Source organism: Macaca nemestrina, chromosome 1, assembly GCF_043159975.1.
Source record: "Macaca nemestrina isolate mMacNem1 chromosome 1, mMacNem.hap1, whole genome shotgun sequence".
NCBI lineage: Eukaryota > Metazoa > Chordata > Mammalia > Primates > Cercopithecidae > Macaca > Macaca nemestrina.
The window spans coordinates 177,103,980-177,121,640 of record NC_092125.1 but is presented as its reverse complement, the minus strand read 5'-3'; the positions used below and the strand labels follow the sequence as shown (position 1 = coordinate 177,121,640).

General features: G+C 43.5%; 1 protein-coding gene across 1 annotated transcript in view; it reads right to left on the bottom strand.

Moving 5' to 3' along the window:
• LOC105495128 (phospholipid phosphatase 3) overlaps positions 1–17,661 on the bottom strand; it is an 84,451-nt gene that overhangs the window by 23,665 nt on the left and 43,125 nt on the right. The window contains exons 3-4 of the mRNA XM_011764355.3: positions 6,371–6,648; positions 5,917–5,974 (exon numbers count right to left, since the gene is read on the bottom strand). Coding sequence (XP_011762657.1) covers positions 5,917–5,974; positions 6,371–6,648 — 336 coding nt within the window. The remainder of the gene's footprint in view (positions 1–5,916; positions 5,975–6,370; positions 6,649–17,661) is intronic.

Below are 17,661 nucleotides of genomic sequence, written 5' to 3'. Positions count from 1 at the left end.
ATCTCTGACCTGATCTGAAGCAGAAGGGAGTCTAAGAGCTGACTCATTACACCTTATAGCAGAGGTGAGAGCCACTTCCATCCCCCCAGTCCACCCCTAAGCAGAGAATGCATCCAGTTGTTTGGCCATTATTTACTTCTCTGGCTTTCCACACAAAATTATGAGCTCTTTTGGTGTCCCCAGGCACTCACACAGGTCTGTCACAGAATAGGTACTCAGAAACAGATGGATGTGTGGTGGGGCGAGTGAATGATATAGGGAGAAAAAAGAGGAAAAACATCTGGTAGAGATTTATTCCCCTTGGAAACAACAATCTTGCTCCCCCAAGGAGTTTCTATAGCCACTCCCAGGATTTGTGGGTACACCTCGTGGGCATACCAGACCCCAGGCTCCAGGGCGCCGAACATGCTGAACAAAACCTCAATGACTAACAAGCACAGCCCAGAGAAAGGGCTGTCAGAGCACAGCTACTTCCCTGTTTCCTTGGCACCCAACAAACCCTCTGACACAAGAATAGTTCTCATGGGACAGCACAGTAAAGGGTCAATAGGGAAAGAGCTCAGCAAAGAGGCAGCAAAGACCTTGCCCACATGACACAGGCCCTTAGCAATCTATCAAGTCCGTGATGAGGAGACAAAAAAAGTTCTGATTGGAATGGAAAGGAGTATGGCCCGAGAGTGTCAGGAGACCTGAAATTCATTCATTCATCAAATATTTATTGCACACTTACTAGGTATCAGGCATTGTTCTGGGAAGTAGGATATAGTAGTGAATCAAGAGACCAAAAAATCTCTCCCCCAGGGAATTTACAATCTTTTTTAAAACTTTTTTTTAAATATATATATATAGACAGGGTCTCACTCTGTTGCCCAGGCTGATCCTGAACTCCTGGGCTCAAGCAATTCTCCTGCCTTGGCCTCCTAAAGTGCTGGGATTATAGGCATGAACCACTGCATCCAGCCAGAATTTATAATTTAGTTGGAAGAAACAAACAAGCAAGTCAAAATGTAGTATGTCAGATGGTGAGAAGTAAGGCTGCAAAGGGGCATAGGGAGAACAGTATCAGAGGCGGGGGTTGTCATTTTAAACAGGATAGTCAGGAAAGGCTTCTAAAGAAGGGGAGGGGGCAAGGTGCAGATTTCAGGGTGGGGTGCGGGGAGAACAGCAGCTAAGGAAAGGCCTTGACACAAAGTGGCTGCCTAATGCACCTGCAAAATGAGGAGCTGGGACTGATCCCAAAGGTATTTTCCACTCTCAAGCGTGCCCTCCATTCCCTGGTTCCTAGCAGCCATCCAAGCTGTACTGAACTGAATACCTGCAGTTCTCCAAATCACCTCCTCCTTTTCACCTTCACATACGCAGTTCTTCCAGTCTCCTCTGTCTTCATGTGACTAACCACCTCTACTGCCACTCTCTGCTCCAGGTTAGCCTAGGGGTCACAATTCTGAGAGTCCATAATATAACCTACGCATCCCCTTGCCCCGAGGGACAATGTATCAGACTATTATCATTGTGTACTGTTTCTTTAGACTAAATTATGCCAGGGCGGTAACCATCTCCCCATTCCCACTCCTAGCCTGGTGCTAGGTGCATCATAGTCCCTCACTAAGCAAGTACCAAATGCTGAATGTTGGATGCACAGGTGAGTTCCTTAAGGGCAGGACCCAGCACAACAGAGCAGACACCAGGTGTGCTGCATGAATTGGTGTCTGCCCTGGTGTTGACATTTTATCCAGATAGTATGTCATCCTCAATCTCCAACCATGGAGCTGCAGGGTCAATCCAGATGTGGTCCTCTGGGGTTCAAGCCAGGGCTCAGAGGTATAAAGCATACTTTATGTTTATATATGCTGTGGGTTTGTGTGTGTGTGTGTGTGTGTGTGTGTTTTAATTAGAACTTGCATTAATCTCTAACAAGCCTTAACCTCACCCTTAAGCTTCTGTGTGCAGAGATAATTTGGTGTTTGGGGCATGGTTTTTCCAAGCTCATCATTTGGCAAAATTTATTCATTGACCTAACATGAAGTGCTCTTAAAGTTATGGAGGCTCCAGAAGTGGCTGCTGCTGAAAGACCTGGAGTGGAGCTGGCTGGTGCTTCCGGTCTGCTATTCTCTGAACTCGATGGTAATGTAGGCATAAGTTTGTCTTGATGGCTCCCCATCTTCCTTTTTAGCACTTAGAGCAGTTCAAACTTTTTTCAAATAGAGCCATAGTGATTGAGAGATAAACAGACAGGCCATCTCATCCCACTCTTTCATCTGACAGACGGGGAAAGTGGGGTCCAGAGAGGAAAAGTGGCAACAACTCTGCAAAATAGACAAGATCACTTCCACTTTACAGATGAGTACGCTGAGGCTCTAAAGCTATGTAACCCACTCATGGCTTCAGAGTTAGTCACGGATACAGCCAGATTTGATTCCACATCTGCTTGATTCTAAAGACAAAAGCTGTCAATGCTGAACCTGGCTGACTCAAATGTGATTCTCCCCAGCACCCCAGGGAAGCTATGAATCACAGGCTGCATGAACAAAAAAACAGCACAGGGTGCACCGGGGAGGCCAGTCTATTTGCCCAACTCCAGCACTTCCTGAAGCCCAACATAAAAGCCCTGAGGGAGGGTCTAAGGGCTTCTCGGACTGACAGCAGAGTTTCCCACCTCCTCTGAGGGGCCTAAATGGTGTCAACTTTCTTAAGAAAGTTTTGCAAATCAGCCAAGTCTAGTGGCTCAAGCCTGTAATCCCAATACTTTGGGAGGCCAAGGTGGGTGGATCACCTGAGGTCAGGAGTTCAAGACCAGCCTGGCCAATATGGCGAAACCCTGTCTCTATTAAAAATACAAAAATTTGCTGGCTGTGGTGCCACGCGCCTGTAATCCCAGCTACTCGGGAGTCTAAGGCAGGAGAATTGCTTGAATCTGGGAGGCGGAGGTTGCAGCGAGCCGAGATTGAACCACTGCACTCTAGCCTAGGCAACACAGCGAGACTCTATCTCAAAAAAAAAAAAAAAAAAAAAAGAGAAAGTTTTGCAAATCGACCGAGCATAGAGGCTCACATCTGTAGTCCCAGCGCTTTGGGAGGCCAAGGTGGTTGAATCGCTTGAGCCCAGGAGTTCAAAACCAGCCTGGCCAGCATGGCAAAGCCTCATCTCTACAAAAAAAATACAAAAATTAGCTGGGTGTGGTGGCATGCGCCTGTGGTCCCAGCTACTCAGGTGGCTGAGGTGGAAGGATCACCTGAGTCCAGGAGTCAGAGGTTGCAGTGAGCCAAGACGGTGCCACTGTGCTCCATTCTGGGTGACAAAATGAGATCTTGTCTCAAAAAAAAAAAAAAAAAAGAGAGAGAGAGAACAACAACAGCAACAAAGAAAGTTTTGCAGATCAGATGTTAGAAGAGTTGGGATTTCTCTGTAAATATCACATAAGCACATGCCCCGGCAAAGAGTGCCATCCTTACTTTTGGCCCTTATCTTCACTGGTTGTTTTAGGGCAAGATAACCTTAGAGCTAAAAACACAGCTGTGTACACATGTGTTGTATATGTGAGTTGTGAGTGTTGAATGTGGGTTTGTACAAGAGTTCTGAAGAATGTATGTGCACAGTGGGGTAGGAGGTCAGGGATATAATACTATGCTGAAAAGAGGATAGATTAAGGAGGCTCTCTTTCTTCTTGTCGTTTACTTTTTTAAAGAGACACGGTCTCCCTATGTTGTCCAGACTTGTCTCAAACTGCTGGCCTCAAGGAATTCTCTCACCTTGGCCTCTTAAAGTGCTGAGATTACAGGTATAAGCCACCGTGCCCAGCCAAAGGAGGCTCTCCTTCTTCCCTCTCTCTTCCCTTCCTCCTCCTTCCCTCCTTCTCTTCCTTCCTTCCAGCAATATGGAAGAACTACAACTTTTTCCTCCCTTTGAGGGATGCAAATAAACCTTCAGTCAAAATATACATCTCACCCATCATCCCCATAGAGATCTCTAGCTGGTAAGGAGGTAATCGGAGTTGGGGACGGGAGGGAGGGGACATCTCAACCATCAAAGCAAAAGGAGACAGGTCTCCTTCAGGCAAAATTTAAGTTAGGGTTAAAAGGAAATATTCCTTAAGTTCATCCTGAAGAGGTCTGGTTTTTGTTTGTTTGTGGGTTTTGCAGCACAGTACAACAAAAAGAACATATAACAATGTTGGAGTCTGGCCTGCAAATACCTTTTCTGCCTCTTACTGATGGTGGAATTTTTGTTACTAAACTGCTTAGATTCAAATTGGATAGGATAATCAAAATACACCTCATCAGGTCACTGAAAAGAAAATGCCACAGAGTAAGTAGATATGGTGCCTGGCACACAAAAGGCATCCAAAGCGTGTCAGCATCTTCACCTGTTGTGCAGCTGTGAAGGCCACAGTGCACAGTGCTGGCTTCAAAACAATCCAGTATTTTTCTTTCGGAATAAAATGAAGGGATATGAAAAAAGTGAACACATACCCAGTTCCTCTAAGCACTTTTATAAAACACCGAAATTACATTTTTAAAATTGTTTCCAGCCCTGGGTAAAATATACACAGGGAGCAGGAACCTAAATATCTTTGCTAAATTTTCCTTTCTAAGAGCAAAACAAAAACAAAAAGATGAAGAATGGAGGGAAGTGTTATTCATGAACACACAACATCCACGTTTCATGTTGTCATAGGTTGGGGCCCATCTTTCAGCTCTGCATCCTCGGTAATGGGAAGCCAATGTTGGCTTAGTTGAGAGGCCTCTAAACTTGGAAAGGATTAGGGGAAAAAGATAAATAAATCAAACAAACTTTCTGTTGTTTTTCCCAATTCCTAATTATGCTTTTTAAATAAGTAGAAATCAAAATGTTCTTTTTTCAAACAGTTTGTGCTCCTCTGAGCTATGTCTGACCTCTCAGCACCTTCTCACTCTGAATTCCATCAAAGCGGCTGAAAGCAGGAAGTGCCTTGGCACACACGGACCTCATTCAAGGGGAGAGGAAAGGCAGGGAAACCCACATGTAACTGACAAAGAAAAACAGACTAGCTCTCTATCTGCCGGGCAGCTGGAGGCAAGCAGGGCACTTCACCTGCATTGCCCAACCGTCTCCAGGAAATCAGAGCCGACATGGCCATGAGAAGAGCAACATGAGAATCAAATCATCGTTCCACCACTGGTTGAAGGAACTCAAACATGCTGCTTATCCTCTCTGGGCCTTGATCTGTGGATTTGAGAAATGGGGCATGGATTTTATACTTCACAGTGTTGTTATGAAGTCATGCGTCCTCATGGAGCAGAAGTATTTTGCAAAACTCAAAATTATTCTAAATACTTAGGTAATGATAATCCTTAAAGCCCTTCCATCCGTAGAATACGGACGACTGACACGTGAACGTTGCAAAAAAATTTATCAGACGGTTTGGGCTTTAGCAACAGTCCTGGTGTTTATGTACATTTTGGCAGTTCACTTTAATTCTCTGAGCCTTACTTAGCAATCTTTTCCCGCAACAGATTTTCAGAAACAGTGCTTGTACCCTAAAATGTTATATTTAGGTTGGTGCAAGAGTAATTGGTTTTTGCCATTTAAGTAATATAGTCCAGGGGTTTTTGTAATGGCAAAAACCTCAATTACTCTTGCACCAACCTAATACAAGTGTCTTTATTGCTTTAAAATTTCAAAATGCGTCCACAATGCTTATCAAGCAGCTATGGCAAATACTACTTTTATTTGAAAAACGGGGGGAAAAAACTGGAAAGTAAAATAACTTCTGCTAAGGCAGTGGCAGAGCTCAGAATTAAACCTAACTTTTCTAGCTAACCTCTTTTTCAAGGATTTCACAGTGATGTCATGCTCCTAACTATTTTGAGGGCTATGATATCAGAAGGGATGGAAGCTGGAACTGAGCACTACTCAGATCAAAGGGTGGGTACTTACCACCAAATACAGCATAGTGTACATGGAGAAGGAGGCATGGCCAGAGAAGAAGGACTTCCTGTAAGAGCAAGAGAGGGCCATGAAACAGCCGTATTCACATCCCTGATACACACTTGTCTGTCTGTCTTCCCTCCCCAGACTGTAACCTTGAGAGTAGGCACTATGCCCTGTTCACTTTTGCATCCTTCACAGTGCTTTGGACCCACGCCTGGAACATAGCAGGCACCCATGAATGCATGAATAAACAAAAGAATGAATAAATGAATGTACTTACCAATGCTATATTGGAAGTATTGATTTACATATCTGTCTCAGTCATCTGACTATGAGTTCCTCAAGAATAGGAACTATGCCTTATTCACCCATCTAAACTAGGGACCAGCTAGTAAGTGCTCACTGAACTGCACTGTATCAAAGGGGTCCAGGCTCTGGCCATGGGGAGGTGGTGTCTCACCTGGCTTCCTGGACTTTGCTATCATCACCTCTGCATCTGTAGTTCTGAATGTAGCCTTCAGAGCAGTTGATCTGGCTGAAATCAGGGTTGCAGACACTCAAGAAGTGAGGACGCAGGCGCCCTATGGACACTTTGGCAATGTCTGTGAAAGACTGGCTGATGGCACAGCCAAAGAGGAAGCAGCCCACTTGCTTATAGAGTGCTGCCACGTAGGGGTTCTGAATCGTCGACCGCGACTTCTTCAGGTAATAGATCCGGTAGAATTCCCCCGTGATGATCTAAAAGGAATCCAATAGGGGAATTAGATGGTATCAAGATTCACCATTAACACTGATGCTGTAAAGGATATTTAACAACATAAGAGAATATTCAATATTTGCAAAGGAGTGTCCTAATTTTCTAGTTATGAAATATACAGACACAAATATGCACAGAAGGAAAGATCAAAGTGCTAATAGAGTTGGGTGTTTTAAGCCCTACATGACCATGTAATACCTTTGTAACAACAAAAATATACAAATATATTTATAATATATTTATATGCATATACGTATGTGTGTGTGTGTATCTCTCTCCCTCTCTCCCTATATATATATATTTTTAAGGGAGAGACAAGAACTTAACTATAGAAAAGAAATACTAAATGAAGAATCAAGGACAAGGTTAAGGGTAGCTATGATGTCACAGGGTCTGAGCAAATCTTGGGATTCTGGGATTTGGGGTAAAGGATCACAGACAATGACCTGACTCTAGTAAGGGCCTCAGCCTCGTGCTGACATTGGCCATGGTGAGAGTTTCTGTATGAAGAGGTGGATATACCACGGTTAAGTCCTGGGGAATCCAGACTCTACCACCAATCTGGTATCCTTCAGCAATAATCTATGCCCTCCAAGCTTCGGCCTCCCGCTCCATAAAAGGAGGCTGCTCACCTTTGCAGCTGTTGGTTCAAATAGGATAACATGAATGGGAAATGACCTAGACCATAGAGAATGATACTTTTACTTTTTAGAAGCAGAATGTGATGAATAGAATACCAGTCTAAAAACTAAGAAACTTGTAGTACGATGCCCTTCAGTGTTTGTGAATTTCCTCCAGTCAGCCTGTGTGGTCTTCTCTGATCCTGAAGACCCTTCTCAAATCCTTCTTGATTTTCACACTGTATCTATGATACGATGCGTAGAGATTTATCACTACTGAAAACAATCCACCAATTACAGATTACCTATTATATGCCAGACATTGCTTTTAGATTCTTTGTGTCATGAAATCCTGATGCTCAAGATAGATATAGTGACATCATTTACATTAAGGATGGGGGACAGCTGATGTTCTATAAGGTAAATGCCTATGATGTGTACAACCACACACCCTGCTGCCTTTGTCTTAACTCCACAGCCCAGCCATGGGCACTTCCTGCTTGTAACCACAGCCCAGAGACAGTGATGGTCAACTCATCACTCACCACAAAAGTCCCTTCACACTTCCTCCCAGGGCAGGATGATGAGCTACACTTGCCCTTTCAGAGGGAAGAGGGCATGTGCACAACCACAAGGGAAGCAATAGTCTGGCATATCTGGACACTCCTTTGCAAAGGCTCCCAATATTCTTTTACAGTGGAGGAAAGCATCAAGGCATGAGGTCTGACCAAGATCCTCAAGGGCTCCAAAGTCTGGGGAAGGACGACCATGTAGGAAGGAAACACCAGCTGGGCCCAGGGACAAACAGGTGCAGCAGCGAGAACAGCTACTATCACTGCCAACATTGACACAGTGACTCTGTGTTTATAAATGCTTTATATATAAGAGCTACATTTCGTTTTCCCAGATCATATTGAGTACAATTCTGTATTAGAGGAACACAGTCAAAGGCTACTTTAGCCAGCATCTTGGCATAGCCGTTTCCTGAGAGAGTAAAACTAGTATGTGACCCTGCATAGATGCTCAAAGACTATAAGTTGAAGGAACAAATGAATGAAAGGGAGCAGGACGGTAGTCCTCAAAGTTGCCTTATTACAAAATTGGAAGGATCCCCTCAACATTACCAAGAATGCTTTGATAACACGTTGCAGAGATTAAACTCCGAGAAGCATGGCAAGTCATTAATGAAAGGGACCATTATATTTAGAAGAAACTTAGGTCCAAATGAGCTCCCATCTAAAGATTAAACCCAGGTGCACTGACTCCCTGCCCAGCATTCTTTCCTACCATTCATGATCTAATTCCCCTTTTGAACCTGTTTATGCATTTACCCTATGTAACCTCACAGGCAAACAAGTTCCAGATGTTTATTACCACAATCTTTTTTATTCTTCCTTACTTATAAGTCATACGAGATTTTTTATGCAGCAGGAAGAGCACTGAACTAGGAGTCAAGTAGCCAAGGTTCAAGTCCCTACTTGTTTAGTGAAATTAGGATAAATTGGTTTCTGCATTTGTAAAATGAGGGTGCTAGACTGACTGATGACTTCATAACTGCAATGACATTTATTCTCAACTCTCCTGGGCTATGTTCACCATCCACCACTAGCCTGCCAACCAAGCACAGGTAATAAGCAATAGCAGAGGAAAGTTACTTGCTCAGAGATGACACCAGAAGCAGGGAGCAGAACCAAGGCCCCAGGCAAAATCCCTGACCTCAGATTGCTCCCTGGTTCTCTGAACCAGGCACTGCTACAGATTAAGGAACTGTTTCTAAGCAGGTGTGGCCTGAGGATCAGTCAACACAATTTCCTGTTTGATGCTGAGAAAGAACATGTGAGTTTCCACTACAAATTAGCATCTCTTGCATGAATTTACTGATTAATCTCAGATGAGTCACCTTTGTGCTCTAGTCACTTTCAGGGAGACAGGGTTTGACTACAATTCAGGGATTCTTTTCAGCTCTAATGTCCCATCTCTAAAACTTCCATTTTTAGTGTCAGTCTTAAGATAGTAAATTGCAAGGTGAAATGTTTCCTTCACTCATGGGAAGACAAGCAGATGAAAAGAACATTTTGGAGTACCTCAAATTCTTAATAATAATGTTAACAGCAGCCATCTCCTACATTTATTTTGTACTGTAGTTTCATTTAATCTCTGTGAAGAAGATATTCCATTCTATGGAGGGAGATACTAAGGCTCTGGGAGATAGTGACTTTTCTGAAGGATTTGAGGCCAGTAAGTGACAGAGTTAAGAGCAGAGCCCAGGTATTCTGACTTAAGCTCAAAGACCCACAGCAGGCTACATTGAGATAATTTTATTATTTCTATTGTTATTAAAACCAATTTCCACCGTAGGAGAGCAATTGCAGATTTTTAAGGAGAGGGTCAGGCTGAAGCCATTTAGCAGACACATGACTCCAGGACCACATGGCTTTTGGGGCAGCCTTGACAGATTTTAGAGTGAATGAGCAACAAATTATGCATTTTCTCTATCCCCTTGTATAGAAGGGTCGAGGAGTCGACAACACAGCCATAAATCATCATTATGAACCAGCCGGACTTGGCTTCTTGTAATCCTAACCCTTAAAAGTCTATTTAATGAAATTTGGGCTGTGAAAGGCAGCCTGAATACCTCACCTCCACAGACGAGGCGAAGGCTTAAATTGTTCTCCGACACGTTACACACCTAACTCTGGAGTCCCAGATTTACTGCTTTCGGACTTTATTCATTACTCACAATGTTTTTATTCCTGGGTAATAAAATAAGCTCTTCCCTCCCCCTCCCCCTACAAAGACTCAGTCCCCACTCCCAGACTCCTGCCCCCAGAGCCCTCATTTCTGCCTCAGTCAGCAAGGTTCTGATATGTAAATTTCACTGCTGAGAAAAATGCCTTCAATGTTGATCCCTTTCTGAAACAGCAAGCAACAGATTCTGGGGGTGATGGCAGGCTGCCAGGCAAGCAGAGAATTCTCCCCTACCTGCCTTTTAAAGCACTTGGCACAGAATCTGGAAACTAATAAAATGGGAAAGCATTGCAATTAAGCTACAAGGGGACAGAAAGGGATCAGTCCTTGCCTGAGAAGGGCTGCAGTTTGGAGACAGGTTGGCTCCAACTGCAAGACAGCTCCTCTTCCTGTCTTCTCTGGTGAAAAAGACCTCAACTGCCCACATATTTACAAATATTTAACTGTTACGGAGAGGAAATATGAAGAAAAATTAGGATAGACTTTTGGGAAATGATAGCGCATGAGGTGGTGAAAGAAGCAACAACGTTGTAGCCAGAAAAACCTGTCTGAATCTTGTCCATTACCTTAGGCATGTGACTTTACCTCTCTGGGCTTAGGTGTCCTCATCTATAAAGTAAGGTTAATAATATCTACCCGGCAGGATTGCCAGGGAATTAGATAAGGTGATATGTCAATCACCTGGCACCTAGCAGGAGAGCCCCACAAAAGTTAACTTTTTTATTCCCTCCATTGGAGAAGACAACGAACAAACAAACAAATAAAAAACATGTTTTGTAGAGAATATCTCTTCCAAGAGCTCCCTGGACGATACCATACCTAACTGAAGAGTTTGGAACTACCACCCCTCCAGGGTAGGACCAGAAAATGTGTGTACAGATGACATTGCTTCTGATCATTTCATCTAGTATGTCTTTTTCAGCTGATCAAGACAGAAGCAAAGTCTAAACCCAGAGCAGAAGGGACAACCCTACTCTACTGTTTTGTGTTATTTTTAACATTCCACTGTATTTATAAACTATCGCAAGAAGAGTAGTATCTTTGCACAGCAGCCTAACAATCTCTTTCAGAGACTGAGAACTCATCTTCCACTGCTGAGTCTGAAGGACAAACTTTCCTATACTCTGATCTGCTTTAATAATATTTGCTTAGTACTTTACAGCTTACAAAGTACTTTCACATCCACTATACTGTTTGCTTCTCACAACACCATATGAATTACTAAATTATTACCAACACTTATATAAATGAGTATGATGAAGGCCAGAGAGGGCAGTGAATCACTCTTGATAAAAATGAGACAGCAGGAAGACCATCACTGCAGCTGGGACTTCCTCATTCTAATTCCTGTGCTGATCCCAATGACATCGAGTTGGCCTTCTCTTAGAAGTCCTACTAGGTGGTAGCATGTATGTCTCCAGAGAGACAGATGTTCACAGAACGCCCACTAAGCGCCTGCCATCTTGAAAGGCACCTGCACCTCTAAGTTCCTGGTAGCCACAGAGGGTCAAGTTGTTCTTTTACATCTCGGTTACATGAATTGATGAACTTCTTTCGCCCAGAAAAGATTAATTCAACAAACCATTGATGATGGAGAATCATGAAGGGAGAATAACATCTCTCACTTTAGTTCTCAGTCCCAAAGGAAAGGAAAAATATAATGTATTTGGGTCCTGTTTCTAAGGATGGAGACCGATGTATGGCTGTATTTTCTCTGGAGCTGATTGCTCCATCTACTGCAATAAAGTGAGGCATCTTAAGTAACTAGAAATAGTTGATTAGAAATTTATTCTCTGATTCTTCTGTCACTTGGTTACCATTTTCAGCCTTTTTCAGGAGATCAGTGCCTCACCATCTGGGAAAGGTAATGAAGACAGAGATCTGTCCAAAGATACCAGTGTAATTTCTGGGTTTTATGGGTAAGTCAGAACTCCAATATCTAGAATAAAGACAGCAAAGAGGCCAGAGAGGGGCTACAGAAGCTATTTATGGTTGAAATTAGCAGTGGCTGCCCTGTGCCTATAAGTCTCATGAAGAAGAGAGTCTGAAGCATAAAGCATCATTATTTTCCCAAAAGTCAGGGACTCAGAGTCATGGGCCTCCTGACTGCCCAACTCTGCCAGTTCAGGCAAGAATCTCCTGGCTGTTCTTTCTGCAGCATTGCCTACTGAAACCTCTTACTCTTTTTTTTACCTTGAATGTCCTAGGCTTCCTGAATATCACACCAGCATGCTTTTGTTACTACTTCTAAATAAATGTGGGTCTTCCCTAGGACTTTGTTCCTGGCGTTCTGCTGTGATCTCAGCTGCTTCAATAGCTTCAATTATTAGCTCTGTGAAGATGACCTTCAAAAGGCCATCTCTCTCTCTCTCTCTCTCTCTCTCTCTCTCTCTCTCTCTCTCTCTCTCGTTTCAGCCTACCCTTTTCCCCTAATTGGCCCAATTCCAGTCTTCTGCTAACTCTTCCCAACTAGAGATGTTATTAGCATTTCAAATTAACCAAGTCTAAAGTCACACCCATTCCCACTCCTATCCCAAACTTCACTTGTCTTCCCTCTATTTCTGCTCAAGGTGCCACCAAGCATATGACTGACAAAGATGTGCAATCTTAGACTCCTTCCTCTCTCTCATCCCTTTGTCCATCTGGCTTTTGCAAGGTCTCTTGCATCTATCTTTTTCTCTCTATTCCCCTTGCATGGCCACCACTGTGGTTCAGGCCTCATCCTTACCTTGATTAGAAAATTGACCAAGCTCACTTAAAATACTCTCACCAACCTCTAGCCAATTAGCCAGAGTAAAAATTCCTCAGCATTCAAGGATCTTCACAATCTTGCCACAATCTTCTTTTTTTACTGTAACCTTGTCTACTTCCTTATATTCCATTCATTCAGCCAAACAGGTCTGCTCTACATTCCCTGAAAACACTTCATTGTTTTGAAGTCTCTAACATTGCTGAAGCAACGCCTTCTGCCCAGGTCAGGTTCTCTGATGAAAATCCCACTTATGCCTTAAAGTAGAGCTCAAGTGCCAACTAGTGTCCTGGGTTAGAGTTTGGCTCTTTGACTTGAGTCTTGTACAACTGAGCTCTCTCTAAGTCTCAGTTTCCTCATCTCTAAAAATGAAGATTATGACAGTATCAGAAGCAGGGTTGTGGTGAAAATTATATGGGACAAGTGCTTGGTGAATGCTGCTGATGATGATGAAGTCTTGGCATAAGCGTTAGCCTTAAGTGCTCTTCCTCTGAACTCCCACAGCACTTTATTTAGGCCTCAGACATCTGCAGCATTTGACATGTTTTGTCCTTGAAGCTCTCCCCTCCCTAGCAGCCACCACCATGCACTGCCCTGACTCTCTTCTTATTTTCAGACTAATTATTTCCTTTCCTTGAGGGTCTAATCCTATAGTCAGTCTTGTACTTGCCTTGAATTCCCTTTAAACTGTAAGATCCAAAGGCAAGATTTGTATTTTACACATCAGCTTATAGGCCAAGGTGCCTATCACAAAGCTGCTTGTTATAAGGGAGGTATCACCCTGTACCTACCTACACACAACAGGTGATCACCATCTCTTCAAACCATTGATGCACACTGTCAATCTTAGGCAGTCATCTGCCCAGTGTTCTAGATGTTTTATCTTCCTCCATACATTTAGCTCTCCAAGCCCAGTAACTAAAAGCTTTTATAGCTAACTAAATAAAGAGCACTCTACTTAGCACTGACCAGAGTGGGCCGTCATTAGCATCTGTTAAAGCACTTAGGCTTGAAAGCCAGACTTAGGTTTTAATTCGTGTTCCCCCATTCACTAAGCAGAGTAACCTCAGGCTAGTCACTTCACCCTTATAAGCCTCAGTGTCCTCCCTCATTTGTCAAATGCGGTAAATAATAGCAACCTCACACAGCTGTTGAAGAGGATTTAAGATAAGACATGAGTTTCCGGTCCATTAAATAGCTCATAAATGTTATCTGATTCTCCACCCCATCCCCAACACACACTGCCCCTCACAGAAAGTATTTCTCGGCCTCCTAAGCTTTATCACTTCAAATGGACAATATCATCACCTTTGTATTAGTTTTTCAAATAGTCATGAATCCCTAAGAGCTGTACCTAACTAAGGAAGAATTGCTGCTGTTCTCACTTCTTCCAGGACATGAGAGTGAGTGCGGGTGGTGGAGAAAGGGAACAAATGAAAATTTAGTGCAATCTCCATGCCTGGGTTCGTTAAATCACAAATAGATGCCCCCTCCCACTGTTCCCCCAGGGATAATAAGGTCTCAGAAGAACTCCGTAGCCATCTGATCAGGGGACAACACAGTTGAAGGATTAATGTGGCCTCTCTCTGTTGGTGGTCTTGGTAATTGCACAGATGTAGAGGATTGTAAACTGGGGGACTGGGTCTCCCACTAACGCACCACTGGGCCAGCACAACTGCACATTTTTCAGAGTTGAAAATTCGACTAGTCTTTAATGAGGAGGCAATGTTGGGGAACCTTGTTTTCTTGGCAGGGCTCTTGCAGATAAAGGGAGATGGAGGGGTGGGGAGGAACTAATGAAGTCCAGATGTGGGCAAACTGAAGCCTGATACTGAATAAACAAGTCTTGCAGGTACTAAGCTCTTCTTCTTGTCTCTCCAGCAAGAAATCTGCATGTGGTACAGAGTGTGTTCCCGTGTGCCTCCTGGAGCATAGTTGAGATTTTAAGGAAGAAAACAGGACATTTTTCCCTGCTCCGTGAATCCTCTGATATCTTTTGACCTAATGCTTTTGATTTTCTGCCCCCTGTTTATGACTTCTTCAGTGATTTTTCACAAGCATATATTGAGCACCAAGGTCTATGTCTTACACTAGCAATACCAAATCAAATCAGATCTGTTGCTCCCCCATGCAGCTAACAGGATAGCCAAGAAATAGACAAGTAAACAGACATGAGAATCAGCACAGTGACTGCAGCCACAGAGGTAAGCCCAGGGTTCTCTGTGACCTTTGGAAGGTAGGAGAGGAGACAGCTAAGGAATGCTTCCTGGAGAAATGTCTGCCTGGTGTTTATTAAGTACCTACCATGTGCCCAGAGGAAAAGGCCTGGCCCCTGTCTTCCAGCAACCTATTATGTAGCTTTTTTTTTTTTTTTTTTTTTTTTTTTGATACGGAGTCTTGCCCTGTCACCCAAGCTGGAGTGCAGTGGCACGATCTCCGCTCACTGCAACATCCACCTCCTGGATTCAAGCGATTCTCCTGCCTCAGCTTCCCAAGCAGCTGGAACTACAGGCACGTGCCATGAAGCCCAGCTAATTTTGAAACTTTTAGTAGAGACCGAGTTTCACCATGTTGACCAGACTGGTCTCAGACTCCTGACTTCAAGTGATCCACCTACCTTGGTCTCCCAGAGTGCTGGGATTATAGGCATGAGCCACTGCGCTCGGCCTATGACAGTATGTATTAAAGGTGTTATTTGCTGTTCGAGGTGGGGTAGCTGCTGAGTTTCATGACCAGAGACAACATGCAGCTGGTTGGGCTGAGGTTCACCACTGTGTCCCCAGTACCTGACACATCATAGGCACTTGATAAGTACTTGTGGAAGGAGGGTAGGCTGCAGAAGACAGCAGCAGGAATCAGAGGACTCCTGGTCTGGCCATGCCACTACTTAGTTATGAGAGACTCACTTAATATCCTTGAGCCCCGGTTGACTTAGCTGTAAGAATCAACCTCCCAGGATTACTACCAGGTGCAAAGAAGAGTGTGCACATAAAAGCCATGCTGTAAACTGTACAACACTACAGAAATATGAAGGATGATTCTCACTTATCACACACATAATATCACATGATTTGACAACCAAAACAAGCCTATAGCATTGGTGAACTATTGTGACCAATTTATAGAGAAGCAAAGTATAGCTCCAAGGGGTTCAATGGCTCTCCTGAGGTTGAAGGGTAAGTCACAGAACGAGTAAGCACGGAAGTTGGGACATGAACCTAAGTCAGATGATGCCTAAGTTTGACTTTTTCTCTAGTTAGGAATATTATTACAGAAGTCAGATTCAAGTGGGGTAGCATTTTTATGGCTAGGGAGAGAGGGGATTCATCTATGACTCAACCATACATCAATTATTAGATATTAAGACTCTGTATAAACCCCTTTTAGGGTCTGAGCGAGGCAAGCACTGAGCCCATGTATATTTAAAATGAATACTTAGCATTTCTTCCCATTTTAAATCTTTGCCCATGATGCTCTTTGTAATACAGTGCAAGACAAAACTGAGAGATAGGAGATGATATTTTACTGTTTGCTCCTAGTCTTACTGCTGCTAGAGTCATTAAGCCTTTGCAAGGCAGGGATAGGAACCATTGCTTTGTGGATTTGGAAGGAATTCCTATTATGCTATAATTCCAGAATCTGAGATACATCTGAAAAAGAGGTCAACATGACTAGGTTTTTCCATATCTCCTGCCATTGAAAGGTGTTTGCTTTCTCCATAACGCCTGATGATTTGCATCTCTAAACCACACTGGTCTCCTCCACTGCCATTCCATTCCTTTGTTGTGGAGACCATCCAAATTGCAAAGAGGAGTGAGAGTCAAGAGACCTGGGTTCTAATTAAATCACTATAAGAAAAGAGTGGGGGATGTGTAGCTAAAGCTGGGGTTCCTTTCCTTACTGTTTTTTTTTTTTTTTTTTTTTTTTTAGACGGAGTCTCGCTCTGTCGCCCAGGCTGGAGTGCAGTGGCCGGATCTCAGCTCACTGCAAGCTCCGCCTCCCGGGTTCACGCCATTCTCCTGCCTCAGCCTCCCAAGTAGCTGGGGCTACAGGCACCCACCACCACGCCAGGCTAGTTTTTTGTATTTTTTTAGTAGAGACGGGGTTTCACCGTGTTAGCCAGGATGGTCTCTATCTGACCTTGTGATCCACCCGTCTCGGCCTCCCAAAGTGCTGGGATTACAGGCTTGAGCCACCATGCCCGGCCTCCTTACTATATTTTTGCCAGATATAATGTTTGGCTGTCACTTCACCATTTTTTGACTCTGTTTACTCATTTAGAATAAAAATAGTTAACATTTACTGGGCATACCGTATGTGCCAAGCACTGAATTACTTTATATACATTAGCTCATTTAATTCTCAAAACCTTAGTAAGTAGACATAGTATCTCCATGTAACAGATGTATTTCCGAGGCAGGGCGCCATAAAGGTAATTTGCCACATGGTCCACAGCAGATGGGTTCAGGTCTGAACCAGGGCATGTGCCTTTAACCCTGTGCTAAACTGAAAACCACAAGAATACCTAGCTCTTGGGGTTTCTTCAAGGGTGAAATGCATCCACATTGTTCAAGTGTATCTCCCATATACAGTTGCACTGGACAAGCGATAACAATTATTGCAGTAATTTCTTGGCTTATGTTTCTCTGGAACTATAGGAAAGCACTATCTAATCCATTTTGCTGCCATTGTATGGGTTGGGGAAGCAATGCTGTTGCTCATTGTATAACAAGGCCACAGCACATGACTGTTTCAAGAAAACCTGGGAGGTCAGGAAACATCGTAATTAAAATATCAACATGAAACAAGGAAAGGGCAAGCCACAGTGAAGCTCTCAAAAGCACATTTTTTCTAAGAAAAGGTGACATCCCTTAAGG